The sequence below is a fragment of the Trichechus manatus genome, unplaced genomic scaffold, assembly GCF_000243295.1.
Source record: "Trichechus manatus latirostris isolate Lorelei unplaced genomic scaffold, TriManLat1.0 scaffold00063, whole genome shotgun sequence".
Lineage (NCBI taxonomy): Eukaryota > Metazoa > Chordata > Mammalia > Sirenia > Trichechidae > Trichechus > Trichechus manatus.
Genome location: NW_004443999.1, coordinates 478,504 through 505,787, shown reverse-complemented (window position 1 = coordinate 505,787; position 27,284 = coordinate 478,504). Strand labels below are relative to the sequence as shown.

The window sequence follows — 27,284 nt, the reverse complement described above, 5'->3', positions numbered from 1 at the left end:
GGGGAGGCTGGCCCGCCTCTGGCTAGTTGGAGGAATAGCCAGGAAGAGTGAAGGAGGAAACAGTGGTGAGGTGAAGTCGGAGACACAACAAGGAGGACTGACTTCCTTCCTAGCGCGAGGCACATAGCCTGTTGGCGCCCCATTAATGCACGTGGAAAGGAAAAGTGATTGAGTGGAGGAATGAATGAAAGCCTTGACCGAAATCTGTTTTCGTCAGCGGCCTCTTGGCCTGTGAACTATAAACAGTCGTGGTACGGCATTAACTGCCAATATGGCGGCCCCCTTGCTGTAGTCGAGATTACAGCGCTGCCATGTTGCCTGTGAATGTATGAACCAGGCCACCTTACGGAATCAGACTCCTCAAGATTACAGCTTCTTCCTGGAAGTCGCGTAGTAGGTGCAGCCATATTGCTTGCTAACGTCAATATAGTACAAGAGGTTGACGTACGGATTCGACCGACAAGGTGGCAGCGCCTACGAGAAAGCTGCGATATAGGCGCTGTTGTGTTTCATGCGATCCTACGGACTCGATCACCTTACGGACTCGGTAGTCAAGATGGCGGCGCCTGAGAGCCATTCAGGGCTCTAGGGCGGCGCACAACTTATTTGCCGCAGAGTCGCCGACGGAGCTGCGTGATAGAGTACGGTGCCCGATTGGCGCGACCAGAAGCGGAAGTGGTTGTAGTCGTATCTGCAACCGCCGCGACGCCGTGGGGTGGTTTGTGCAGGTTCTCTGGTGGCTGGCCGAGGTTGCGAGCGGGTACGTGGGAACTGGCTATATGGTGAGTACCGGTCCAGGGAGGAGTTCTGCGGTAGAAGTCGGCGGGGTTGGTAATGGTGGAGTCCGACGGCAGACGCGTAGGGGTCTGTGGTGAGCCATAACGGGAGCCTGTGGGCAGAATGATGGGGGTCTGTGGTGAGCCTCAGAGGGTTCTTTGGGAAGAACGATGGAGGTCTGTGGTGAGCCATGATGAAAGTTCTTTGATGAGGCAGAAGGGGTCCGTAAATGGAAGGTTAGCGGGGATGACTGATGGCGGTTCCGTGAAGAACCGTGATGAGAGATTTTTTTGGGCAGAGTGATAAGGGTTTGTGATGAGCCGTGTCGGACGGTCGGTAGTGCGGCGTGATGAGGGTCTGTGGGGTAAATAATGGGAAATCTGTAGAGAACCGTGAAGGAGTTACTGGGGAACCGTGATGAGATGTCTGTGTGGTAAATCATGGGGAATCTGTGAGAACCTGTGATGGAAGTCTGGGGAGCCCTGGAGGGGGGCAGTATACGGGGAGTACTAGGGTGCCTGTGATGAGCCCTTATGAGGATTTGTGGATAAAGTCATGGGGTGTCAGTGGCATGAGTGATGGAAAGTCTAGGGTAGAAGGAAGAGGGTTTTATAGGCAGTAATGAGGTGTTACGGGATGTCTGTAAGGACCATGTTGTTGTTGTTGTTAGGTGCTGTTGAGTCGGTTTCGACTCATAGCGACCGTATGTACAACAGAATGAAACACTGCTGGGTTCATAAGGACCATAGTGGAGAGATTTATGGAGAGCCGTAATGGTAATTCTCAGTAGAGTGATGGGTATCTGTGGTGAGCCGTGATGGATTTGTAATGAGGGGGATATGGTGCCATTTTGGGGGTTCTCTGAGGAGTCTTAATGGGGGATCTTACAGGAGGGGGACGGTTCAGACCCAGAGCCACCAGATGCTGGGGAGGACAGCAAGTCGGAGAATGGGGAGAATGCACCCATCTACTGCATCTGCCGCAAGCCAGACATCAACTGCTTCATGATGTGAGCCAGGGAGAGGCGGGTGGGGTCGATACCTGGCAAGATTGGGTAAAGCTGATGGGGCTGGGCCCTCACATCTCCACCACCTGCCCCATCCTCTGCAGTGGGTGTGACAACTGCAATGAGTGGTTCCATGGGGACTGCATCCGGATCACTGAGAAGATGGCCAAGGCCATCCGGGAGTGGTACTGTCGGGAGTGCCGAGGTGAGGGGGGTGGGATGGACAGGGCAGGGATGTGGGGCTTCAAGGGGCGAGGAGGAGGAGGGAACCATAATGGGGGAGGGGCATGGGAAATAGTGATGATGTGTTTATGGGCAGAGCAATTGTTGGTCTGTGGTGAGCTGGAACTGGGGCTCCACTGTGAGCCATGATAGAGAGCCCTGCAGGAGGGAGCAGCTCTCTTCTGGAGCAGGGGAATGGAGCAGGTGGGTGGAATAAGAAGGAAAGGAAAATAAGGAAAAAGTTCTGGGACCATCCAAACCCCCTCAATGCTGGACTGCCGTGGCCCCGTCCTCCCCCCAACAGAGAAGGACCCCAAGCTGGAGATCCGCTACCGGCACAAGAAGTCACGGGAGCGGGATGGCAGTGAGCGGGACAGCAGTGAGCCCCGGGATGAGGGTGGAGGGCGCAAGAGGCCTGCCCCAGATCCAGACCTGCAGCGCCGGGTGGGGTCTGGGACAGGGGTCGGGACCATACTTGCTCGGGGCTCTGCTTCACCCCACAAAGCCTCTCCACAGCCCTTGGTGCCCACATCCAGCCAGGTGAGTGACTGGTGGTCTGGTTGGGTAGGGTGATTCCATCCTGTGCCCTGTGTAGGTTCCTGATTTCTGTTCCTGGCACCTCCCCCAGCATCACCAGCAACAGCAGCAGCAGATCAAACGGTCAGCCCGCATGTGCGGTGAGTGCGAGGCATGCCGGCGTACTGAGGACTGTGGCCACTGTGACTTCTGCCGGGACATGAAGAAGTTTGGAGGCCCCAACAAGATCCGGCAGAAGTGCCGGCTACGCCAGTGCCAACTTCGGGCCCGGGTGAGCATGGGTGGAGCTGGGCAGGGTCAGGTTGGGTGGGAACATTGTGCCCAGGAGAGGTTGGTTGAGTTTAGGCATGGGTGGGCTGGGTTGTATCCAGGCAGGTGGGAAGGAGTGTGATATGTCCAGATAGGTGAGGCATGACCAGATGTGCTGGACTGGCAGGAGGTCCCTTAGCCCCGAGTATGTTTGAGTGGGCAGGGTGAGGCCAGGTGTTTCCAGGTGGTCAGGCAGGTGGGGCAGGGTTGAGCAGGTTCTGGTGGGTGGGATGGGGCCAGTGTATCTGAGGAAGCATGGCAAGGCTAGGTGGGTGGGCCAACTTCCATCCACCTGGGGCTGACCTGGGCCTTCCTCCTGCCGGCACAGGAATCGTACAAGTACTTCCCTTCCTCGGTGAGTCCAGCCCCCCAGGGTGGGACGGGGCATGCGGGCAGGGCGGTCGGGGCCAGTCCTGAGATTCTGCCCCGCAGCTCTCGCCGGTGACGCCCTCAGAGCCCCTTCCAAGGCCCCGCCGGCCATTGCCTACCCAGCAGCAGCCACAGCCATCACAGAAGCTGGGGCGCATCCGTGAGGACGAGGGGGCTGTGGTGTCGTCAGCAGTCAAGGAGCCACCTGAGGCTACCGCCACCCCTGAGCCACTCTCAGATGAGGACCTACCACTGGACCCAGACCTGTACCAGGACTTCTGCGCGGGGGCCTTTGATGACCACGGTCTGGTGAGCAGGCAGGAGTTTCTGATGGTGGAAGGGTGGAGGTTACAATGCAGAGAGAGAGAAGGCGGAGGGTATGGAAGACTGATTTGGGAAATGAGTATGTGGCAAGGTTTTCATGAGTGGGGTGGAGGGGTCAGTGCATGTCCTGCTTGCAGCCCTGGATGAGTGACACAGAGGAGTCTCCATTCCTGGATCCTGCGCTGCGGAAGAGAGCAGTGAAAGTGAAGCATGTAAAGCGCCGGGAGAAGAAGTCTGAGAAGAAGGTGATGGAGAGGGTGGACTAAAGCATGGGAAGGCAGAGGCCAGGGCGGGGATGGAAGGAAGCAAATGTCAGGCCTAAACAGGGCAAGAGCCAGAAAGGGTGGAATGGTGGGGTCTGGGACTGACTTCAACTCCACTCTGACCTGACCTGCCCTGCCCTGTAGAAGGAGGAGAGATACAAGCGACATCGACAAAAACAGAAGCACAAAGACAAATGGAAACACCCAGAGCGGACTGATGCCAAGGACCCCGCATCTCTACCGCAGTGCCTGGGGCCTGGTTGTGTGCGACCTGCACAGCCCGGCTCCAAGTATTGCTCAGATGACTGTGGCATGAAGTTGGCAGCCAAGTGAGTTATTTCAGGGGGTCGGAGTACAGGGTAGGGCATGACAAGAGCCATCTGTATGTCTACCAATCGATAACCTATCCACCATTCATTCAACCAAACATCTGTCTACTCGTCTACTCACCTATCCATCAGTTCATCTATCCATTCACTTACAGTTTCCACCATTCAGTCACCTATCCACTCTGCCATCCTTTAATCACCCCACTTGTCTTGTTACTCGCCACCTTCCTTGCCTGTACCCCACCCACTGTCTCCCTGCAGCCGCATCTACGAGATCCTCCCCCAGCGCATCCAGCAGTGGCAGCAGAGCCCTTGCATTGCTGAGGAGCATGGCAAGAAGCTGCTTGAACGCATTCGCCGTGAGCAGCAGAGTGCCCGCACCCGCCTTCAGGAAATGGAACGCCGATTCCACGAGCTCGAGGCCATCATTCTGCGGGCCAAGCAGCAGGCTGTGCGCGAGGATGAGGAGGTGAGCAAGCATGGGCGCAGCACAGCAGGGCCCAGCACCTGTTCCTGCCTGGCCTCATCGTTCCTTCAACCCCATACAGAGCAATGAGGGTGACAGTGATGACACGGACCTGCAGATCTTCTGTGTCTCCTGTGGGCACCCCATCAACCCACGTGTTGCCTTGCGCCACATGGAACGCTGCTATGCCAAGGTTAGGGTGTCATTCTGAAGGGGCGGATGGTGTGGGAACATCAGTGGGCCCCGAGGGGACAGATTTGTTGTCTGGGAAGGATGCAGCCACATCCAGTTCCTTCCTTTTGTGCTCATTCCTCCAGTATGAGAGCCAGACGTCCTTTGGGTCCATGTACCCTACACGCATCGAGGGGTGAGTGTGGGTGCCACGTGGAGTTAGAGGAGGGGAGTAATGGTCAGGGCGGGATGTGGTGTGGGCAAGCTTAAGTGGAACCTTCTCCGTCTCCCTCACCACTCTCCCTCTGCTCCAAACCCCCAGGGCCACTCGGCTCTTCTGTGATGTCTACAATCCTCAGAGCAAGACATACTGTAAACGACTCCAGGTGCTATGTCCAGAGCACTCACGGGACCCCAAAGTAAGGTTTCCTCTCAACTGCCCCCCTTCTGCCCCTCCTCCCTGCCTTACTGCCTCACATTTGTCCTTTCCTTCCTGACCTCCCTCCTTCCTTTCCTTTTCCTACCTGATCGCCTTCCACTCTTCCTACTCTTCGTCTGTCATCACCCTTCGTTCCTCGCCTTTTCCCTGTCTTAGCACCTCCTACTCCTTTTTCCTCTATCATCTTGTTTTTCCTCTTCTTCCCATGCTACCTTCCACCCTCCCTTCCTCACTGACTCCCACTCATCTTCTCCTTGCTTGATCTCTCAGTCCTTCCCACCTCCCTGCCTGAACACTTTCTGTTCTTCCTCTCTAGTGATTGTCTTGTTTCTCCTTTTCTCTGTCTCTTCCTTCTCCATTTCTCCCTTTTCCCCTGCCTCTTCACTTTCCTCCACTTCCTGCTTGACCTCTCTTCATTCTTTCCCTTCCCTCTCTCTGACCATCCCCCATTCCTATTCTCCTCCCTGCCTTACCACCCTCTATGCATCCTCACTTCCGGGCTCCCTGCAGGTGCCAGCTGATGAAGTATGCGGGTGCCCCCTTGTGCGTGATGTGTTTGAGCTCACAGGCGACTTCTGCCGTCTGCCCAAGCGCCAGTGCAACCGCCATTACTGCTGGGAGAAGTTGCGGCGTGCTGAAGTGGACCTAGAGCGTGTGCGTGTGGTAAGTTTTGATGCTGGATGTGGCTAGGGGTAGGCTGGGCTTCAGGAGCCCCTTTTCATGGCTCCATCTATTCCCCCGGCAGTGGTACAAGCTAGATGAGCTGTTTGAGCAGGAGCGCAATGTACGCACAGCCATGACAAACCGGGCAGGGTTACTGGCCCTGATGCTGCACCAAACAATCCAGCATGACCCACTCACGACCGACCTTCGATCCATTGCTGACCGCTGAGCCTCACCTGCCTAGGCTTCTTCACACCCTGCATTCCAGGTGGGGGAGCTGCCCTGAATCATCCATGTGTCTGTTCCTCCATTCAGCTGTTTCTCCAAGGTCCCCGAGTTTCGCTCTGTGCCCATCTACCATTTGACTACCCATTGGAGGGTCTCAGAATTTCCTCATCCTTATCTATTCCTCTGTCTCTTCATCCTCCGTGCCTGGGTGAGACCATAGAGTAAGGCGTTGTCTCCCTCTCCCTGGGTTTTGTTAATAAAATTTGGAAAAAACGAGGACAATTCCCGATGGCCTCCAAACTTGTCTTTCTGGCTGCATCTGTACCCCCAACCCCCTGGGGAAGCTGGGCAGTGGCACACTTGTACTTGGGAGGGGCTGCAGTAGCATGGGTAGGGAGCGGGTATGCAGTCGGCACCTACTGTGTACTGTGTAGGACTTCCATGGGCTGTGGGGATGTGACCTGATGAGGGAGAGCCCAAGGTTCTTAGCTTCTCATTTTGGGACAGTGGGTATACAGTTAACACTCATTCAGTGTGTGGCTGATTTACTACTTCTGTGTGAGCGTTAATATTCGCCAGACCGGCGGTGTATTTAGTAACGGACACAAGCCTCTCTTCTTTTTGGGGGCATGCATACAGCAGGAGCCCACCATCTGTTCCCAGAACCCTAACCCCGCCCCCTCCGGTTGTAGGGTGTATTCAGCCCCAAGGCAAGACCTTTGAGAGGTGGCACGCCCACGCTCAGTCGCACAGCCGTGCCCACTGTTTACCTGCGGCGGGCACCGCCCCCCTCCACAGTTCCCTCGAAAAGAGGTGCGGCCTGCACGCGGCGCAACTCACGGTTTCCGCTCGCTCCCACGACTGTCCGGCGGGGAGGAGAGTGCGGGACACAAAGGCCACGGGGCAGGTGGTTGGAGGGAGGGAGAGCACTGTCGCGACCCAGGCGAGAGGTTGCAGAGGCGGGCCCCTGCTGGAAAAGGCAGTGCGCAGGCGCAGCCCTAGCCACTAGACAGGTTCTTCCTGCCCGTGCACACCTTTGGGAGACAGACGAAGGGAACCGAGAATGCAGGCAGCAACAGGTCTGGCAGAGGGAGAAACTCATGCTGCCCGAAAAGGGCATTGCGCAGGCGCATTCCCACCATTCGCCGTCCCTTCCCTCCCCGGCACTCGGGAAGGGACGGAGAGCGCCGGCCTAACCCCAGTCCTCCACGCCCCCTTAGCTTGGGGTCGGAAAGCGCAGGCGCAGACAAGGTGGTAGTGGGATAGTACACGCCGGATGGGGAAGCGAGATGCGCAGCTGCTGCAGCTCCCCGATAGGAGAGCGAGCCGCAGTTGGATGTCACCGCGCAGGCACAGCAGGTCCGCAACCTGCGCGCGCAGCTATGGAACACAAGCACGCAGGCGCGGGAACCTTCCCCACTAAGGGCATGCGCGGGCAGAGCAATAGTGCGCAGGCGTCTAGCCAGGGGCGGTGCCCAAGAGAGGCGGCGGATTTCCGGTTCCGTGAGCAACGAACGGCTGCGGCGGCGACAGCTACCGCTTCAGAGAGGCGGCTGCGGAGGAGGAAGAGTAGGACGAGGCAAAGGGGCAGGCAGGCCCCTCGTCATGGGTCCGCGAGCCTAGAACGGCGGAAGCTACCAGCCCGTCGCTGAGCTGGTGAGACTGCCGTGGGAGTGGAAGTGGGGAGCGCTCAGGCGGAGGATGGAGAGAAATTGGGGCTCAGAAAGCTGACGAGGAGAAGTGAAAGGTCCTCAGACCGATAAGAGGAAGGAATTGCAGCGTCGGGATGCTGAAAGGGAGGAATGAGGGGATTCAGAAGGAGGACGGGGAGGAGTGGGGTTCCGAAGGCTGGCAAGTAGTAGCGTCGGGATCGTGGAAGAGGACAGAGAGGAATGGGGGATTCAGAACACTGAACGGGAGGAATGAGGGGCCTTCAGGTCGATGACAGAAATGGGGGCGTTGGCACGCATGAAAGGGAGGAGTAGGGTGGTCATATGGAAGACGAGAAAGGATAGGTGGTCAGACGCTGACTGAGATGACATGATCTCTGGAGTCATAGTTGAGGAGAGAAATCAGTCTTAGGCTGATGAGAGGGGAATGGAAGATGAGAACGTAGAAGAGGAGGAGTAGGGGGCTTTTGGGCTGTAGAGGAGAGGAATCAGGTGATTTTCTGGCTTAGATTGAGGAGAAACTGTGGGTCAGAACACTGAGAGGGCAGATAATTGGGGGAGGCTCTTGGGGTGAAGAAGGGGAGGAATGGGAAACTTCCATGCTCAGGAAGGGAAGGAATAAGTGACTGTTCAGACCAAGGATATGGAGGAGTTGAGGACTCTTGGGCAGAGGAAACTGAGGTCGCAACACTGAGCGGAATAAGAGGACATCAGGCAGAGGGAAGGAATAGCAGAGTTAAAACGATGAAGTGCAGGAATCAAGGACTCTTGAGCAGACAAAAAAGAAGAATGAGTGGTCAGAGTACTGAGGTAAAGTACCGGGGACCTAAGTCAGGATGAGCAGAATGAGGGTCCTTTGGATTGATGATGGAGAGGAATGGGAGTCTCTTGGACTGATGATGGAGAGGAATGAGACCTCTCACGGTGAGGACTGGAAGTATGGGGGTCTCTGACAAAGGGGAGGAATAGGGACCCTTAGATCAAAGACAGGGAGGAAGGGGGAAAGATTGAAAACTTCATTGGCAGTGAGGAGAAATGATGGGCTCTCAGCTTGAGAATAGAAAGAAATTGAGGATCAGGATACTGAGAGAGAGGAATGGGAGCCCTTGGGTCAAGGATGGAGAGCAATGGAGGCTAGCAGGTCAAGGATGGGAACGAACAGGGAGCTCCTGGATCCGGGATAGGAAAGAGTGGGACAGGAGTAAGGGTTTTTCTCTTCCATGGATGGGCTGGTTACCTGTGGCAGGTCTTGAACAAGTATTAGTGAATACTAGGGCGCTGTGTGGCCTGGGGCGCAACTTGTCCCTTCCTAGAGCCTCAGTTTCCCCCATTTCCCCCACCTTACCTTGCAGGCCGCCATCCCTTCCTGTGGCCCCCATGGCTGAGGACTGGTTGGACTGCCCAGCCCTGGGCCCTGGCTGGAAGCGCCGAGAGGTCTTACGCAAGTCAGGGGCTACCTGTGGACGCTCAGACACTTATTACGAGAGGTAATGGGTGGGTTGTGGGCAGAGTCAGGGATGGGGCTGAGCCTCATTAGTGACAGGGTAGAATCAGAGGATATGGTATGGGTGGGGTTAAAATTATACATGTAAACAGGTAGGTATACAAGTTTATAAACCCAAATTTTTACGTGTTTTAGGATGTATTAGTGATATAGATAATAAAGTTTTTAAACTCTTTTTGAATCTTTTTGTCTCTGAGTTGCCAGTTTCCTAGAGGAATATGGTGAGATGACAAATATGATTACTTTTTATTTATATTATTTATGTTTAGTTACACATTTGTTCACATATTTATGTATTCTGGTGGTGCAATAATTAAGTGTTTGGCTGCAAACTGAAAGGTTAGTAGTTCAAAGCCACCAGCCACTCCATGGGAGGAAAGACCTGGCAATCTGCTCCTGTAAAGATTACAGCCTAAGAAACCCTATGGGGCAGTTATACTCTGTCCTACAGGATTGCTGTGAGTCGGAATTGACTTGACAGCAACTAGCAACAGCAACATAAAACTTTAAAAAAATGGTAAATAAACATAAATGTTATTGTCAAGAATTATGAAAGTGTTGAGCCAATGTCCAAGTTCGCCAAGAAAAACACAATTTGAAACAGGCACGGGTTGGAATAATGCTTTTCTCACGTAGAGAAGAGACAGATAACGATTAGTTTTACATGTGGGCATCCGTCCACCATCGCCAGCGGGTCTCACTCCACAGCCAACACAGGGTCCTCTTCCATGCCACAGGTGAAGGACTTTGTCCCTTCCCCTGCTGTTGTTAGCTGTCATCGCGTTGGCTCTGAGTCATGGCAACCCCACTTACAACAGAGTGAAGTGTCACCCATTCCTGCACTATCTTCAGGATTGTTAGTATGCTACTGTGTATTTTGAGTGCTTTCCAACTAAGCAGACTCATCTTCCAGCACCACATCAGACAGTATTTTATTGTGATCCATAGGGTTTTCATTGGCTAATGAAATTTTCGGAAGTAGATTGGCAGGCTTTTTTTCCTGTCTGAGTTTGGAAGTTTGGCCGAAACCTGACCACCATGAGTGACACTGCTAGTATTTGAAATACCGGTGGCATAGCTGCCAGCATCGTAGTAACATGCGAGGCACCACAGTATGACAAAATGACAGATGGGTGGTAGTACTTCCTGGCAGGGACTGAAATTGCATGAGCGTTGGCCAGGTGCCGTATGACATACATACTTAAGCAGTACAAAGACAGTTTATTGGGTACCCAGAACAGGGAAGGAGTTTCCCTGATAAGGAAAAAGAAACTGGGACAGAGGGAGGCTTAGTACTCCACCTCCATTATCAGGGAATGTTCAGGCTCTAAGCTCTGATTAGGCTATCTAGGTGAGATAGACTGCTTTCCCACAGAAAGGTCTGAGATTTTACCCTTAGGCCAAGATAACAAGTGAGTGTGTAACAGTTTTGTGGATGCTATTAGAAGATACGAAACTCCTGATTCAGAAAGTACAGAGAGTTTACTACTCACGGCAATAAAAGCAGTACCCAGTACATCATTTTTGTTCTGGTACTCGTGTAAGTTCCCACAGAGTGACGTGAAGAGGGCTAAATGGCACCTGCACGAGCACTGGGTTGTGTTAACAGGAGAAGAACCCTGAGCTTAGGGAATAGAATCTTTTATCGTATCATGATAGTGCCTGTGCTTCCCCTTTGCTCTAGAAGGATATCTTATCTCATATTCCAAAGATACATAGGCATACTTGAAAACATAGTCCATTAAAAAAAAGTATTGTATCAGTAACACACGTATGCATTATTTAACGTTTGTGTTCCTATTTGTGTTTACTTTTATTTATATGTCATGCAACTATGTATCACGTGTCGTAAGTAAAGGTAGTCCCCAGCTTACGATGGGATTCCGTTCCGAAAACTCCGTCATTTGACATAAGTTGAATACCTAATTTTTTTATTTCAGTTTTCATTATTGTTGTGTTTTGTTATCAGTGTCTTTATAGATTTGAGCTTTATTGTTGTTGGCAGTTGGAAACATTTCACATAAACTTATAGGTATATTTTAATACATGTATATATACATTTAAAACTACGTAAATCATAAGAATTTACTCTGGTGATGAAAAAGAGTTGGATAGTGTTGACTGTCAGTTGTGGTAACAACTCCATTTGTGGTAGGTTCTGAATCATCTGGATTATCCCTGGGAATGTGGATGGTGTTTCTAGTCAGAAAGTTAGCGAGAGTTGTCTGAATGGTATTTTTCTTTTTTCCTTTATATGTTTTGCGGTAACATCTTACTGTTTTCCTAGTCTGCCTATCAACTTTAGCAAAACAATCAGTGTTGGGTCCATATTTTCAAGCAACTGAAGCCCCTGATTTAGTTTAGAAAAAACTCCAGCTAATCCTTTCACTGTAAAATTTATTTGACAACTTCTCTCCTTCTTCCTCATTATTTCTTTTTTCTTTTCCTTTTCCTTTTCAAAATCCATTAAGTTTCTGATTTGTCGATTCTCCTTCTTTGTGATTTATGAGCTGTTCCACATTGGTGATACCAAGTTCTAAATTCAGTGTTCTTGCCCTATGGACTATTTTTCCACTGATTTCTTCCATCATATTATCTTGGTCAAATGCTTGGAGTGTGTTCACATAACTCAGCAATTTTTTCCATATTCTCTGCGTGCATTTTCCTGTAACTTTCTCCAAGAAACACTGAACATCTGTGAGTGAACATCTGAGAGTAACATCAGCAAATTGCTCGCTGGAACATTGTGTATAGTACACGTTACTAATGATACGATGTTCTTATGGATTGAATTGTGTAAAAATGGCGTGGGAGCCGTGTCTTATCTCCTCTTAACTTCACAAAGGGGAAAGAGAATCAAGATCAACAGCCCAAGGCTGATTCTCATTCCTATGAGGTGGAGGTCAGACAGGCCTCCTTTCTCTACAATCTTTACCAATTCTGACACCAGCTATCCATCCCACGGCACTCTTTACTTCGCTGCTGCATTTGATAATTCATTGCAGTGGCCACACAGAACTCACAGACCATACTCATAATTATGGGGTTTATTAGGGAAGTAACAGATTACAGTTCAGGTCCAGGAACTCTCAAGATACGGTTCTTCCATCAGGACAGCCTCTTCTCAGCTGTGCCCGCAGGCATGCCTCTCTCTGGCCCCTTGGCCTCTGCCCTGCTCAGACAAGTGTTAGAAGCTCTTTTAACTCTGCCAGTAAGTGCTCTGAGGCACCCTACTTCGCCAGCAAGACTTCTGCCTGAAGGCACTCGGCTTTCTTCCTCCATGGGCCAGGAATCCCACTGTGCTGTCTCCTGCTGGCCTCTCCTGCTGCCATTTCTCTGCCACTTCTCACTGTCTTCAGTGTTACAGCTCTCTCTCATGGTCTCCTGGTTCCAGGAGCTTTTCAGTGCAGAGATCCTCTCTCTGTTCTTGAATTGGCTCTCTTTGTAAGACTAGAGGGATGGCAAAACTGACCAATCTGCTTGGTGGGTCACAATTATTTGCACAGTCCTACCCAGTCACTTGGATGGGAGTTACAAGACTGTGGCGAGGAAGGACCACACAAAAGTGATTTGTCACGCCACAAATTGTGTCCCCTCAAAATATGTGTTATAAATCTTAATCTCTACGTCTGTGGTTATAAACTCATTTGGAAATGGGTTGTCTTTGTTACGTTAATGGGACAGGATTAATGTGGGATGTGTTTTGAGTCAATCTCTTTTGAGATATAAAAGAGATCAAATAAGCAAGCAAGTCAACAGATGGGGGAAGAGAGACTCCACGCCACATGAAGATCACTCAGGAACAGAAGGTCAGAAGAGACAAGGACCTTCCTCCAGAGCCAACAGAGAAAGCCTTCTCCTAGAGCCAGCACCCTGAATTCGAATATGTAGCCTTCTAAATTGTGAGAAAATAAATTTCTGTTTGTTAAACTATCCATTTGTGTTATTTCTGATATAGCAGCATTAGATAACTAAGAATTTGGTACCGAGAAGTGTAGGTGCTGCTCTGACAAATACCTACAATGTGGTAGTTGTTTTATAATTGAGTAATGGATAGAGGCTGGAAGAGTTTTAAGGTACTTATAGTAAAATCCTAGATTGCCTTGGAGAGACTGTTGGTAGAATTATGGACGTCAAAGGCAATTCTGGTGAGGGCTCAGAAGGAAGTGAGAACTATAGAGAAAGTCTCTTTTGTTTCAGAGAATACATATGGCATGAGCAACAGAGTAATGCTAGAAATATGGACATTAAATGTGTTCTGGTGAGGCTGTAAAAGAAAATGATGAACAGTGATTGGACAGTGGAGGAAAGGTGATGCTTTTAATGCAGCAGCAAAGAACTTATCTGAATAATGTTCAGATGTTTGGTGGAAGGTAGAATTTGTAAATGGCAAACTTAGGTATCTAGGTGATGAGATTTCTAAGCAAGATCTTAAAGGGGTAACGTGGTTTGTTGCTCTTATAGTAAAATATAAGAGGAAAAAAAAAGACTTAAAAATGAACTGTGCAAAATGGAAACAAAACTTAAATATTTGGGAAATTCTGTTGTACAAATTAAGGACATGTATCCTAGAATCTTCACCAAGGATGTGGCTACACGATGTTTTGTTAAAGAGATTAAGCAACCCTGTGGCTGATGGATCTAACCAACTACCACAGCAGAAAACCCATCAGCTTAGACTGAAGGGAACAGGGAAAGAACACCATCTGCCTCTTGGAATTCTACAGGCAGGAAACAGGCCAAAGGAGCTACATCTGTTATCCTCCAAGAAAAGAAAAGGACCATCCTTGGAGCAGCTCGGAGATCTGCAGAACTGTTAGCAGGAGCATGGGAAGCAGGACCTTCTTGGTTTCAAAGGGTGGGGCCATGGTCTCCTGGATCTCATTGAGTGGGCCACAGCCTCCTAGGTTTCAAAGAGTCACATTTTCACCAACTCAGTTCTGGTGTGTGGGGCTGCTGTTAAGGTGTACCAGGGGGATGCGGTCGCTGCCCAAAGCCGGTGGGGTGGGGCTGCCATGCCCTAGGGGCAGAAGAACGGGGTCTGCCAGGGCCCAGGAGATGGGATCGCCACTCAGTGGGACTAGGAGAATGTGACCACCCAAAGTGGAGGGAGCAGAGGTGCTGTCCCAGTGGGCCTGGAAAGCGGAGCTAAAGCCCAGGGCCATGGGGCCTCCACCCAGAATCTAGAGGGCATGGCGAACACCTAAAGTCTGGAGACCATTGCCCAAATGGTCTCAGAGAACAGAGGATTATTTTCAGACCTTGAGAGCGAATCTGAATTGTTCTGCTGGGTTTTGGACTTGCTTGGTACCCGTTATCCCTTCTTTCTCTCCAGTTTTTCCCATTTGTAATGGAAATATCTACCTTGTGCCCAGTCCACCATTGTATTTTGGAAATACATAACTTGTAATCTAGATTTCACAGGTTCACAGATGAAGAGGAATTTTGCCCCAGCATGGAATATGCCTGAAGTCTCACCCATATTTGGTTTATGTGATTGAGAAGATGAGATTTTGGGCTTGGAATTGATTTAAGACTTTTGGGATGATGTGATGGGGTGAATGTGTTTTGCATATGGCGAGGATTTAAATTTTGAGGGGTTAAAGGATGGAATGTTATGGACTGGATTGTGTCCCCCAAAAATATGTGTTGTAAATCCTGATCTCTATACCTGTGGTTATAATCCTGTTTGTGAATGGGTTGTCTTTGTTACGTTAAGGAGGCAGGATTAGCTAGGGTGTGTCTTGATTCAATCTCTTTCAAGGTATAAAAGAGATTAAACAAACAGCTAGTAAGCAGAGATAGGGGAAGAGAGATGCCAAGCCACATGAAGATCACACAGGAGCAGAAACTCAGAAGAGACAAGGAGCTTCCTCCAGAACTGACAGAGAATGTCTTCCCCTAATTCAGACATCTAGCTTCCTAAGCTGGGAGAAAATAAATTTCTGTTTGTTAAAGCCATCCACTTGTTTTATTTGCAGCACTAGATAAGTCAGACAGAATTTGGTACTTGAGAAGTTGGGGTGCTGCTCTAACAGATACCTACGATGTGGAAGTGGTTTTGGAATTGGGTAGAGGCTGCAAGAGTTTTAAGGTGCCCAATAGTAAAAGCCTGAATGTACCAAAAAACAAACAAAAAACGGTAGTCGTAAGTGCAGTTCATCATAGCCCAAATACATCATAAGTTGGGGACTACTTGTGTATTCATATCTATCAGACTATTTATTAATATTTGCATACATGCTGATATTTGTATTCATATTTTATGTTCACGCTCTTAAGGGTTATTTGGAGTGGGGCCTGGGTGGGGTTCTCAGGCAGGTCCCAGCCTACCTCCTATATCCCACCAGCCCTGCAGGCCTGTTTCCAGTCCTATGGGAGGGTTGTGTGAGTGGAGTGGCTGTGGTGGATTGCTTTGGGCGCTAACCCTTCTGGTTCACCCCCAGCCCCACAGGAGACCGGATACGAAGCAAAGTTGAGTTGACCCGATACTTGGGCCCCGCGTGCGACCTCACCCTCTTCGACTTCAAGCAAGGTGTCCTATGCTATCCAGCCCCCAAGGTACTTCCCATAATGTGGGGTGCCCACGCAGGGGTGGCTGTGACAGCCACTCACTCACCCACCCACTCACTGGCCTGCATTCTCCTGCCCTCACTCCCATCTCCAGGCCCATGCTTTGGCTGTCCCCAGCAGGAAGCGGAAGAAGCCTTCAAGACCAGTCAAAGCTCAGCAGTGTCAGGTTGGACCCTGTAGGGGTGAGGTCAGGAAGGAGGCCCCGAGCGATGAGACTAAGGCTGACACTGACACAGCCCCGGCTTCATTCCCTGCACCTGGGTGAGTGTTGGCCTGAGGTTGAGCCAAATGGGTGGGGGATGTGGCTGGGGCACACTTAGGGCCCCACTTCCATCTTTCACATCTCAGGTGCTGCGAGAACTGTGGAATCCGCTTCTCCGTGGATGGCACCCGGAGGAAGCGGCTCAAGACTTTGTGCAAGGACTGCCGAGGTGAGTGGCCTCCAGGGGATGGTCATTGGGAGACAGAAGCTGGAGTAGGCCCAGTGTCAGTCAAGGGTGGAGGTTGAATGGTGGATGTCAGGACAGAGGCTGTTGGTGTTTTGGAAGTTGAGTGTTGGAAGTAATCAGGCCTGGGTTGGGGCTGAATGGTGGAGTCAGGACAGAGGTAGTAGATGAGGTCAGGTGTTTGATACTCCCTTTCTACTTCTCTCTCTCCCTTCTTGTCCCTGTAGTGCAGAGAATTGCCTTCAACCGAGAGCAGAGGATGTTTAAGGTAAGCCTGACCTGCCTCCTTCTCATAACGTTGTGGTAGGAGCAAGATGTGATGAGGGCTGATGGAAGGTGTGAAGGAATGGTAATGGGTCCACAGAGTGTTAGTCATTATATAGGGAGCTAGCTGTGGGTCAGCAGATACAGTAATGGGAGTAATGGAGTGTCAGCAGACACAGTGATGGCCTTAGTGATAGTGACGAGTAATTATCAGATACAGTGATGAGGCTAATGGGGGACTGGCAGGCACGTTGATGGAGGCTAAAGTGGGATCATCAGACGTGGGTGGACCATGCTTCTAGGGCACCCTGCCTGGGTCCATGATCTCACCCTACCATTTCCTGGCAGCGTGTGGGCTGCGGGGAATGCACGGCCTGCCAGGTGACTGAGGACTGCGGGGCCTGCTCCACCTGCCTCCTGCAGCTGCCCCGTGATGTGGCTTCTGGGCTGTTCTGCAAATGCGAGCAGAGACGCTGCCTCCGGATTGTGGAAAGGGTGAGTCGGGCACAGTCAGGTGGGGTGGGCTTGAGGCTTGCCCTGGGCTTTGCTCATTATGGCCCTAGTTGTGATCCTTAGACCCTGACCCTTATGCCCCTGGCCCCTGGCCCTCATGCTCTTGGCCCCGTCCATCACGCCTGCGGCCCAACCTGCAGAGTCGAGGGTGTGGAGTATGCAGGGGCTGTCAGACCAGAGAAGACTGTGGCCGTTGTCGAGTCTGCCTCCGCCCACCCCGCCCAGGTCTCAGGCGCCAGTGGAGGTGCGTCCAGCGGCGTTGCCTGCGGGTGAGTTAGACTGGTGGGGCCAGAGCTGGGGCAGAACTTATTCTCCTGTTAAAGTTGGAACTCCTGCTGCTTCCTTCCCACCTGGCTTTACCAACCTCATGTTTCGTTTTTCTCCCCCACCCCATGCTCACCTCCCCGGTCCCTCCTAACTGCCCCTTTCTGCCAGCACCTTGCCCACCGCCTCCGGCGCCGCCATCAACGATGTCAACGACGCCCTCCCCTGGCTGTGGCTCCCCCTGCTGTGAGTGCCCCTTTCCACATTCTGCCTACCTGTCCCATGCATGCTTTCTGCATTCCTAGGGGTCATGTATCTACCCAAATCACCCAAATCTCTTTTTTTGGCTCTCTCCCAGGGCAAACATGGCCGCCGCAGAGGAGGCTGCGACCCCAAGATTGCTGCCCGGCGGCACTCCCAAACCCAGCCATTGCCTCCACCGCCCCTATTACAGCCTCCAGAGCCCACAGAGCTGGTGAGGCCCTGGCGGGCAGGGGAAAGGCCCAATCATAATCTTATTCAGTATGTGCTCTGACCCCCACCCCATTTGCCTCTGCAGCACCCCAGAGCCCTGGCCCCCTCATCACCTGCTGAGTTCATCTATTACTGTGTAGACGAGGATGAGCTAGTGAGTGGCCCCACCCCACCTGGACACGATAAGCCTAGACTCTTCCAGGGTACTTGGTTAACCCCAAAGAAGCAGATGCTGTAATGGGCCTAGCAGGGGAACAGCAAGGCACAGTGATAGGTACTGGTATGGAATGAGCAGAGAGTGGGGGGACACTAGTATGGGATCAGCAAGCACAGTGACAGTCCCCAGTGTCACATGAGCCAACACTGGTTGGGTCAGTGGCAGGATTAGCAGACACAATGATGGGACTAATAGGGGAGCGAAAGGCATAGCGACTTGGGTTCACGTAGGATGTGCAGACATAGTAGGCACAGCGATGGGGGTAATAGAGGGTCAGCAAAATCTTACTGGAGTTGGGGGTCAAAGACATTGTTCTAGGAGGTAGTGGGAGACTGGCAGGTGTAGCGATGGATACTAGTGTTGGCAGAGCAACCACAGTGCTGATGGTATTGAGGGCTGACCAGCACAGTGATGGTGGCTGTGTTGGACTAGCAAACAATGTGATGTGACTAATGGGGAGTCAGCAGGCTGAGGCTAGGATATGACTAGCTCCTTCAGTAGGGTTAATGGAGGAGCAGCAGGAACAGCACTAATAACAGGTATTGAGTGCATCCTCTCTTAGTCCTAATGACGGCCCCACTCCCACTCTCCAGCAGCCTTACACGAACCGGCGACAGAACCGAAAGTGCGGGTCCTGTGCAGCCTGCCTGCGGCGGACAGACTGTGGCCGCTGTGACTTCTGCTGTGATAAGCCCAAATTTGGAGGCAGCAATCAGAAGCGCCAGAAGTGCCGCTGGCGCCAGTGCCTGCAGTTTGCCATGGTGGGTGGAGCAGGAAGGGTCCTCTGGGTAGCATAAGTTGGGCCAGGCACTCCAGTGAGCAGGCCTGGCAGGTGGGTGAACTGGGCTAGATGGCTCCTTCAGCTTGTGAGGGGTGGGCAGGGCATGGGTTTGGCTGAGGACTAGCAAACATTGTGGTGGGATGAATGAGGTCTTCGTGGCACTGGTATTACTAACGGGAGACTAGCAGATTCCATGATGAGGGGCTCGTATGTAAGCAGATGCCATGTTGGGTTTAATGGGGGGTCAGCTGGCACATTGAGCAGGGAAGGGTGGGTGTGACTGGTCATGGTACCAGGATGCCCTAGCACCCCATCTTTCCTTGCAGAAGCGGCTGCTGCCCAGTGTCTGGGCAGGGTCTGAGGATGGAGCAGAGCTGCCCTCACCCTGTCATCGTCGAAGGAGGCCTGTCTCTGCCCGCCGGCCCCGGCCCGGGCCCACTCTGGGGTCCCCCTTAGCCATGCCCATAGCCCGACCGGGACATGCCCAGGCTCCAATGAAGCAGGAGTCAGGTGGTGGCTTTGTGCTGCCCCCACCTGGCACTGACCTTGTGTTCCTACGGGAGGGCGCAGGCAGTCCCGTGCCAGTGCCTGGCCCTGCCCATTCCATAGAAGCTCCGTTGCAGGTGATTCCCCTCCCCTCCCCCTTGATCCTGCCCTTCTTGACCTCACACACCCTCTTGCCAGGAGGCTAGGGCCAAGTCAGCTGCAGTCCTCCCTCATGTGGGAGGCCCATTGCCCTGGGCTGAGTTGGGTTGTGGTCGCAACAGGTGAAGCAAGAGAAGATGGATGCCCAAGAAGACTGGACACCAGGCACAGCCATTCTGATTTCTCCTGTATTGCTGCCTGGCTGTCCCAGCAAGGTGGGGGTCAGTGATGGGTGTTCTGTTGGTGCCATATAGGGTGGAGTGTAGACTGAGTAATGGAGAGCTATGATGGTGGTTTGAGCAGAGCAGTAAGTCTGCTGACTGTAGCCCTTCTGCAGAATTACCCCGCCTGTCTGACAGATGCACCACCTTCCCCAGGCAAGTAGCCTTGCTTGCTTTGCTTCCTGCTAAGAGAAATGGAGATCTATGAGGGCAGTCTGTAGGCAGAGAGATGGCGTTTCTGTGCTTAACTGGATGGATGTGGGATTTGTGGGCACGTGACGGTGGATGGAGGAGACTGTTTCTTCAAGCTAACCCTGCCTGTCTAACCATTGCCTATTTTACACTTCTCTCAGACAATAAACCCAGGCCTGAGACCTGTGAAGCAGGAGCCACCTGACCCTGAGGAGGACAAGGGGGAGGAGAATAGGGATGATTCTGCCTTCGACTCAGCCCCAGAGGAGGAGGCAGGAGGAGCTGGCACACCTGTGGTCAGTGCTGGGGAACGCCCCAACCTGCCCTGGCCCTGCCTTAACCCCACCTACCACATTGACCCATGATGTTAATTCTTCCCCAGATCACAGAGATTTTCAGCCTGGGTGGAACTCGCTTCCGGGACACAGCCATCTGGTTGCCAAGGTGTGCCCCGCACAGGGAGAGGTGGGATGGGGTGGATGCCAGCTAGACATGGGCCCTGGGTTTTGGAAGTACAGCAGTGATTTGGCATGGTGCAGTGGGAGGTAAAGGCCTCACACCCACAGGCTGATCATGGTCAATGAGGGGGCATGTCCAGGACCCCAGAGATTTCTCCTGGCCCAACAGGCTCCAGGTCAGTGTTCTCCTTTGGAAGGGGGTGGGAAGGCCTTGATGCCCTGTGGCGAGATTTGAAAGAAAAAGGAAGATAAGGAAAGCTTGATCCCTGTCGCCTTAAGAACATCCCACAGGGGTCAGACTTACATGTATGTATTTTTATTCAGAGAATCATTATTTGGGGGTGTTGAAGGCCTTTGAAGTTTCCAGGAGATGACTAGGTGGGATTTCCCCTGACGGTGGGGAGTGTCTATCACAGAAATGGTGCTGGGCCGAGAGGTGGGGTGGACAGGAGAGCTGCGTCCTAAGCTGGTCAATGTGCAGCTTTGTAATCTCAGGCTAGTCCTGCCCCTGTTAGAAGCATCATCTGTGGAGTAAGGCTGGTCTGTGAGTGTTTCTTGAGCCTTTCCTGGGTCTTGTGAGGCTACTAATGCAACCGTTTCAGCTCCTGACTGGGCAGGAGTCCCCATAAGCCTGGCATTAGGTGCCTGTAAGGACTGGGATGGTGGGGAAAAATGGGAATGGTGCCTCCTGTAGAATCTTTACGGGCCCTGCACAGAACCCCAGACATGGGAACAAACTATTGGCCTAAGCACTTGGGTTTCTTTGTACCTACAAACTAGTTTCTACAGACCAGAAACCCCTCCATGTGCACAGCAGTGTGGAGATACAGTAGTGAAGACAGTGAACCCTGTTAGGTTTAGTCTTCAGGAGGCAAAGGATTCCTGCTTACAGGGAGCTTGTAATCTAGTGTGGGACACAATTTTCCTATGCATGGAACTACTACATGTCAACAAAGAAGGTAATGACATGCTGTACTGTTTTAATGGCAGTTCTTAAAAAGAGAGGAAAGAGAAAGGATAATTAAGGGGAAATGGATGGGGGGCATCGAGTAGCAGGAAGTGGTTTTGTGTTGCTCCATTTTGCACACAGTAAACCTCATTCAAAAACAGATGATTCTACTCCCTCTTCTCTAGGTCCAAGGACCTTAAAAAACCTGGAACTAGAAAACAGTAGACTAGAGGCTTCTGCAGACTGTAGGATTAAAAGCGACATTTATAGACTGACTTTATGAGAGACAAAACTGATCTACTTTGGGACTGGACCATAGATTGGTTGCCAGGGCTTATGTAGGAGTCAGTAGGAATCGGGAAAGTCTACCACTAAACCAGAGGAGCAGGCCTATTTAGTACTGTGAGCTTGTAGAGGAAGTAAGAAGGAAAGGAAGAGAAAGAGTAGAAAGTTGTGCATTTGCTCCAGGGGTCTGAGTCTGATTAGAAGTTTGGTTATTAGGGGTGGGGAGAGAGGGATAGAGTTAAAGCCACTACAAAACAACCTAGACAAGTCATTCTCATCAACAATTTTAAATGGCTTCTGGATTAGACTGGGCAGTGTCTCTAGATATTTCCTCAGGGAGTCAGCAGTTGAAAATGTAATGTGAATAAATAAGGAACTGCTGTTTGGTGAGTTCTTCCTGTGGACCCAATTTATTTAATCTGTTTTTAGGAGGATATTGATTTTGCCCACTTTTTACACATGAAAAGGTAGACTGAGATAAAATAACATGTCCAATGTCAAATAGCTAGTATTGGTAGAGCCTAGAGTCAAACGCAGGCTGTAAATATCTTGTTCTTTAAGCCACTAAACCACACTGTAACCCTACACACAGTAATGTGTAGCAATATTACAGTGACAGAAGTTTTCAATGACCTTGAAAATACAAAGTGAATTAACATAAATACTATACTAAGGCCCTCGTACTCCTGCCTCTAGCACGGTCTAGCGACTGGCAATGATGTATGTGAATGGGGTCGCCTTGTTTTCAGTGCACCTGCAAGTCATTCCCTGTTCATCCAGAGACTAGGTCCTTCCCAGCCTGTGGTATTGCATAGGATTCTTTAAACCTTAAAGGGCATCCCTCCCTGCTAACTACTGTCCATTTTGCTTGTCACCCTTACTCCCTCTTCTCAGCGAAAATGGTCTTCAGAGCTGAACCTGCCAGCCTGGATTCTTTGCCCCGACAACTTGACCCCCTTCCCCCTAACGACCTTTATGCTTGTTTTTTTTTTTTTGTTAGAAGGCTTGAGTTCCTTCTTTTAGTCCTGCCCAAGGGCCAGTCATGACTCTGCCCTGCTTCACTGTCTCCAATTCTTCATTCATAAAATGCCAAAAACATGAGACCTGTAATTTGTTACTTAGCTAGCTTTACAGTACTAGGACAGAGTGAGTGCCTCCTCAGATTTTGTACCCTAGGCACCTCCTTTTCCTTACCCTGGTCCCTGCTCTGCAGTTTTAAGTGATTCACGTGTGGATTAGCCATTTCCCAATTCTAATTCACATGATATAGCCCTCTGCCGCCCTCCTCGGCCCCTTCCCCGCCTTACCTAGTTCAGCCCAAGTCTAGACTCTGGATAATCTGATATGGCTTTGTTCGCCCAAAGATCTGACCACCCAACGCCAGTATTCTGGTTAATTTTGACAGTGATGTTCTAAGTACAATTTATTTGATTATTCTGACTCATGAGTATCAGTCAGGGTAAAATCAGAAATGTAGAACCATTAAGGTAAAGATTACATATATATATTAACCAGCTTCCACAATTGCATATGCTCAGTGCAGTATGGTCTATAATAAATCCTTTAAAATACATTTATGTATGTATTATACACACAGACATGTTATTATGTATTTTAAGGGACTTATCATAGGGATTTGACTTATGCAATTATGGGAGCTGGTTAAACAGTCTCTGTAAGGCTGTTGTCTTTGTGTCTAATGTTGGAGCTTGAAGTCTGCAGGGCAGGCAGTCGGGAAGGGAAGATGGATGTAAAGTGTGGGCGAGCGAGGACATACTGGAGCCCACGGGCAGGAGCTGGAGCCCACGAGGATGGCCTGGAACCCATGTCAGTCTCCCACCACCTCCAACTTCGATGATGTAGGTGTCCTGCAGAAGAAGCTGGTGCCCTTCGTCACAGACTTAACTATACATCTGGCCCAGGAATTAGAGAAACAGAAGGAAGATCCGGGGAAGGTGGAGCAGCTGCAGGCCTGGCTACAGGCCTGGCTGCTGCCCCACACCAACGAGGTGAGCCAGCAGATAAATGACAACCTGTGTGAACTGCAACAGCGCCTGGTGCCCTGCACCAATCATCCAAGTGTAAAAACAGTGTGCTGCTGCTTCACTTCTACCCTCCAGTTATCACACACAATGTCTGTGTGGCCCATCCTAACCGGAAACATGGGGAAGGGAGTTCTGGAAATGTAGCCTAGCCAAGGTAACACATTACAAAGCCACCCTGCCATGATCAGCTCCCAAGGGTCGCACTGTCACCTGAGGATAACTTGGTAAAACTGCGTTGCTGAAAATGCAAACCTGAAGACCATGGATTTCATGGTGATTCCAGCAAGTACAGAAATTCTGTCAAGCCCACCCAGAAAAAAACTTGCTGGTGTCTGCTATTTTTGTGTCGTTCATTCAAGTGTTGAGAACCTGGCTCATGGTAGACACTGTAATACTGGGATACAGAAATGAAAGATATATGATACATGCAATTTTATTAAATGCATTAATATGTATTACAAATGGTGAATGGATTTCCAACTTTATCATGGAATTTAATGGTGAAAATACAGAGTTCAGGAAATTATCAGGAGGATAGCCCTTGTGTGAACCTTGCTGGGGAACAATAGGAACTGGAAATAATTTAAATAATTTCTATCTCTAGCTGTTCTATTTTAAAATTACTTTAAAATGCTGTTTATTGTTCCCTTTACCGATTTACATAGCGGGTCTTGACGGTGATAAGTGTTGACTGCCTCTGAGAATCTGGGATGGTGGGTGGCGAGATCAAAGTCAGGTTCTATCCAGGTCCTCCTAACTTGCTGAAGGACCTTGGGTGAATCACTTCTCTGGCCTCGGAGGGGGTTGGCTGAGGCTCACCACGTGCTTGGCATGGGTCTGGCCCGGCCCCTGCAGCCTCCGGATGGGCGTGCAGGGGGCGCCCACAGGAGCGACCGGGGTTCCCGCCCGCGATCATTCTACAGGAATTGGGAGACCCTGCCCCTCAACACAGGCCTGGGCGGTCCGGGGGCGTGGCCTCCGAGTGGCTGAGACATTTGTCCCTGGGCTGGTCCCGAAGGAAAGGAGACTCCTCGCGCGATCCGAGCTGTAGTTAATTACCGGGCCTGGCAAGACGAGCTCAGGACCGACGCTGGGATGTCCGAGGGCTGCCGGGCGCCGCGAAGGGTCAGCCTCCCCGTCGCCTCAAGAACTCACTCCAACGCGACCCTCCGGGCTGCACAGCCTCGACCCAAAATCTCAGCGCTCTTCCCGAGCCCTGCACCGAGTCTAGGGTGTTGGCACTGTCTCTCTTCTGCTCTAAGGGGTGTGGTGTGGGGGTGGTTCCGCCCTGATCAGCCGGCGGCCGTGTGCCCCAGTGACTCTAAGATGGAGGACCCGCCCCGCCGGACAGCGTCCGGGAACCAAGGCAACAATCTAATTTCTTTCTCTTTTTGTTTCAGGCTACGTAAACTGTTAACAGTAAATGAAAATGAGTATTTTACCGAACTGAAATTGAAAGAAGAAGCATTATAGGAGGAAAAAAAAAGAATAAGAGATTATTAAAAGAGAAGAAAGACATTATTTTATGACTCAAAAACTGAACCAGCGTTTCAGAAAATGGAATTCAAATCCAGAAGCGTACCACATTAAAAATCTGAAGTGGGTGGATTACAAATGATTAAGGAATGCTAATTTACAGTAAATTGCAGCCTTAAGTGGGTATACACATCAGTTGTTTATTATTTCACGTCAGTGGTTGACGTAATACTGTTTTTTCTCTGTGCTCTATGCTCGCCCCCACTTTAGAATGGGAGTACCAAAGTTTCATTCTAATTGGCCCTTGGATATTAACTGCCACCTTGCTCTTGACTGGAAATGCAGCTGTGGTCTCCACCTGTGCTGAGGGCCTGGTCTGAGTTTCCTGATCTGCGCTGTGTGTTTCCTGCCTGGGATCCTGATCCTCAGGATCTGATTGCTTGGACTTCTAAACCATGTCCTGACCCCGGTCGACCGTGAGCTTCGGCTTTCAGACTCTTGGTCTTATTGTGCCAGGTCGTGTGATTGCCCTATCAGCCCATTTGATCTACCCTCATCCTCGGTTACCCCAAGTCTAAGCCGTGGTTTCTGCCCAGTGCAATAGGAAGATTTTATTATCAATAAATTTTTTATTACAGATGGAGTGGGCTGCAAAGCACTTAGGCTCTCAGCCTTGTCTTAGTTGTAACATAAGGATAAGACCTGCTGTTCTGTCAACCCTATATTTGTGAGGCTCAAAGGTTTTATGTTGAAAAACCTTGCAAATTGTAAAGAATTACACAAGTATAAGGTTGTCCTGTGATGATTATTACTGGCATCAACATTAACCTACAGATAAGTCACAAAATTTAACCTTCCCACAAAATGTTCATTAACCTTTCTCAGGCATTTAGAGTGATTACAGGATATAAATAGCAAAGTCAGTTGCAATTGTGATTAGACCTTCACCTTCTCTTTGGGTTAAGAAGGCTTTTTCTGTCGCTATGAATAAATCCCAGAGGAAAAGAGCGAGGTGGGCTCAGGACCTGGGAAAAGGCGGGGTGAGAACTGCGCAGACTCAGCTACTCAGCTCCAAGAGGAAGTTGCGAGTGCCAATTTCTATGGTTTCCATGGTGACGGGGTCAACTTCCGTCTACCCACCCTCCCCCTCCTGTCCCTTACCCGCGAGGCGGACCATGGCAACCACACCGCTGGATAGCTACAACACGTCCCGCAGGTAGCTGTGGTTAGGGGACCACGGTGGACACCGCCCGCATCCTGATGTACAGCCAGCGGTTTGGCATCGCACCTCGGGAGGTTAAGGGCCCCACTCCCAAAGTGGTGCTCCTGGTAAGTGCGGGTGTCTGTGCAGAATGCTACCGCTTTCTCCTCCTCCACGCCAGCACCCTTCCCCCCAGCCAAACCGGGACCATTTAGATACTGTATTTGGAGAATCACCACTTGGGATCTTGGAGATCTTGGAGCCTTTCCGTTTCCAAGACACCGAAGGAGGTTTGTCTCCTTGCAGTGTGTGTCATGGAAAGGGCACTGGGGCGGCAGGCAGGAGATCTGAGGCTGTTACAGCTGTGTGGTCTCTAGCTGGTCTTACACCTTGTCGTCTGTGGAAAGGGAGTTGGGCCGTGAAGGGTTGTGAACAGTTATAGAGCTTTTTCTGTGCCATCTCAAGTCACCCGTGACAGTTGCTGGACAGAAATGGCGCCACAGGCCTTGAAATAGAACTGTTGGTTGTCTCTAAGGCTGGGGTGGTGGTAGGAGGCTAGGGGATGCTGCTTGCCGCAGAATTTGGGTCCTGCTCAGAACCGCAGACACAGGTAAAAAACTTGGTCCATGCACCAGGATTTCTTTGTTCCTAAAAATAGTTTTGACAGGCCAGAAACCCTCCATGTGTAATTAGGCAATTGCAGAGGTACTGGTTAAGCCCCTGCTGTGTGCACAGCACTGTGGAAGACAGCAGTGAATACAATGAGCCCTAGATTTACCTGATCCCCACCTTCAAGGCACTTACAATCTAGTTGCTGAAACAACACGCTCATGCATAAAACCAATAAAGATTAGCGCAGTAGATAAAAACCAAAAAACCAAAGCCATTGCTGTTGAATTGATTCTAACTCATGGCTACCTCACATATTATAGAGTAAAACTTTTCTATAGGGTTTTCTTGGCTATAATCTTAATGAAGTAGATCACCAGGCCTTTCTTCCATG

General features: G+C 50.7%; 3 protein-coding genes across 6 annotated transcripts in view; all 3 read left to right on the top strand.

Annotated features, from left to right (window-relative positions):
- Positions 1 to 443: 443 nt before the first annotated feature.
- CXXC1 (CXXC finger protein 1) lies at positions 444 to 6,731 on the top strand. Of its 4 annotated transcripts, none has more exons than XM_023733949.1 (16): positions 444 to 782; positions 1,494 to 1,553; positions 1,668 to 1,786; positions 1,888 to 1,988; positions 2,310 to 2,545; positions 2,634 to 2,813; positions 3,180 to 3,206; positions 3,284 to 3,529; positions 3,682 to 3,789; positions 3,952 to 4,136; positions 4,398 to 4,605; positions 4,685 to 4,795; positions 4,920 to 4,969; positions 5,096 to 5,192; positions 5,723 to 5,875; positions 5,958 to 6,730. In XM_023733949.1, the coding sequence occupies exons 2-16, from the start codon at positions 1,551 to 1,553 to the stop codon at positions 6,102 to 6,104; spliced, it is 1,971 nt and encodes a 656-aa protein (XP_023589717.1). In that variant the 5' UTR covers positions 444 to 782; positions 1,494 to 1,550; the 3' UTR covers positions 6,105 to 6,730. The 4 variants fall into 4 exon arrangements, with proteins under 4 accessions (XP_023589717.1, XP_023589716.1, XP_023589718.1 ...); XM_023733948.1 differs by having other exon boundaries at positions 1,448 to 1,553; XM_023733951.1 differs by lacking the exon at positions 1,494 to 1,553 and having other exon boundaries at positions 552 to 782; positions 5,958 to 6,731.
- An 837-nt stretch (positions 6,732 to 7,568) lies between these two features.
- MBD1 (methyl-CpG binding domain protein 1) lies at positions 7,569 to 26,114 on the top strand. Its single transcript, XM_023733947.1, has 17 exons — positions 7,569 to 7,759; positions 9,126 to 9,260; positions 15,724 to 15,838; positions 15,945 to 16,111; positions 16,199 to 16,281; positions 16,524 to 16,564; positions 16,909 to 17,055; positions 17,214 to 17,342; positions 17,696 to 17,812; positions 17,897 to 17,965; positions 18,622 to 18,789; positions 19,136 to 19,432; positions 19,577 to 19,669; positions 20,029 to 20,163; positions 20,250 to 20,311; positions 23,275 to 23,418; positions 25,005 to 26,114. Exons 2-17 carry the CDS (start codon positions 9,151 to 9,153, stop codon positions 25,075 to 25,077), a joined length of 1,950 nt encoding a protein of 649 aa, XP_023589715.1. The 5' UTR covers positions 7,569 to 7,759; positions 9,126 to 9,150; the 3' UTR covers positions 25,078 to 26,114.
- Positions 26,115 to 26,340: 226 nt separating this feature from the next.
- The window catches only part of CFAP53 (cilia and flagella associated protein 53), a 34,613-nt gene continuing 33,669 nt past the window's right edge, over positions 26,341 to 27,284 (top strand). The window contains exon 1 of the mRNA XM_004379292.2: positions 26,341 to 26,409. Coding sequence (XP_004379349.1) covers positions 26,341 to 26,409 — 69 coding nt within the window. The remainder of the gene's footprint in view (positions 26,410 to 27,284) is intronic.

Coding starts and splice junctions, on each gene's coding strand:
- CXXC1 (XM_023733951.1), top strand. Junction 2,546..2,633: donor TGGTGCCCACATCCAGCCAG/GTGAGTGACTGG, acceptor CACCTCCCCCAG/CATCACCAGCAACAGCAGCA. Junction 5,876..5,957: donor ACCTAGAGCGTGTGCGTGTG/GTAAGTTTTGAT, acceptor TTCCCCCGGCAG/TGGTACAAGCTAGATGAGCT.
- MBD1 (XM_023733947.1), top strand. CDS start 9,151: ATGGCTGAGGACTGGTTGGACTGCCCAGCCCTGGGCCCTGGCTGGAAG. Junction 16,565..16,908: donor GAGAGCAGAGGATGTTTAAG/GTAAGCCTGACC, acceptor ATTTCCTGGCAG/CGTGTGGGCTGCGGGGAATG. Junction 19,670..20,028: donor TGCCTGGCTGTCCCAGCAAG/GTGGGGGTCAGT, acceptor CACTTCTCTCAG/ACAATAAACCCAGGCCTGAG.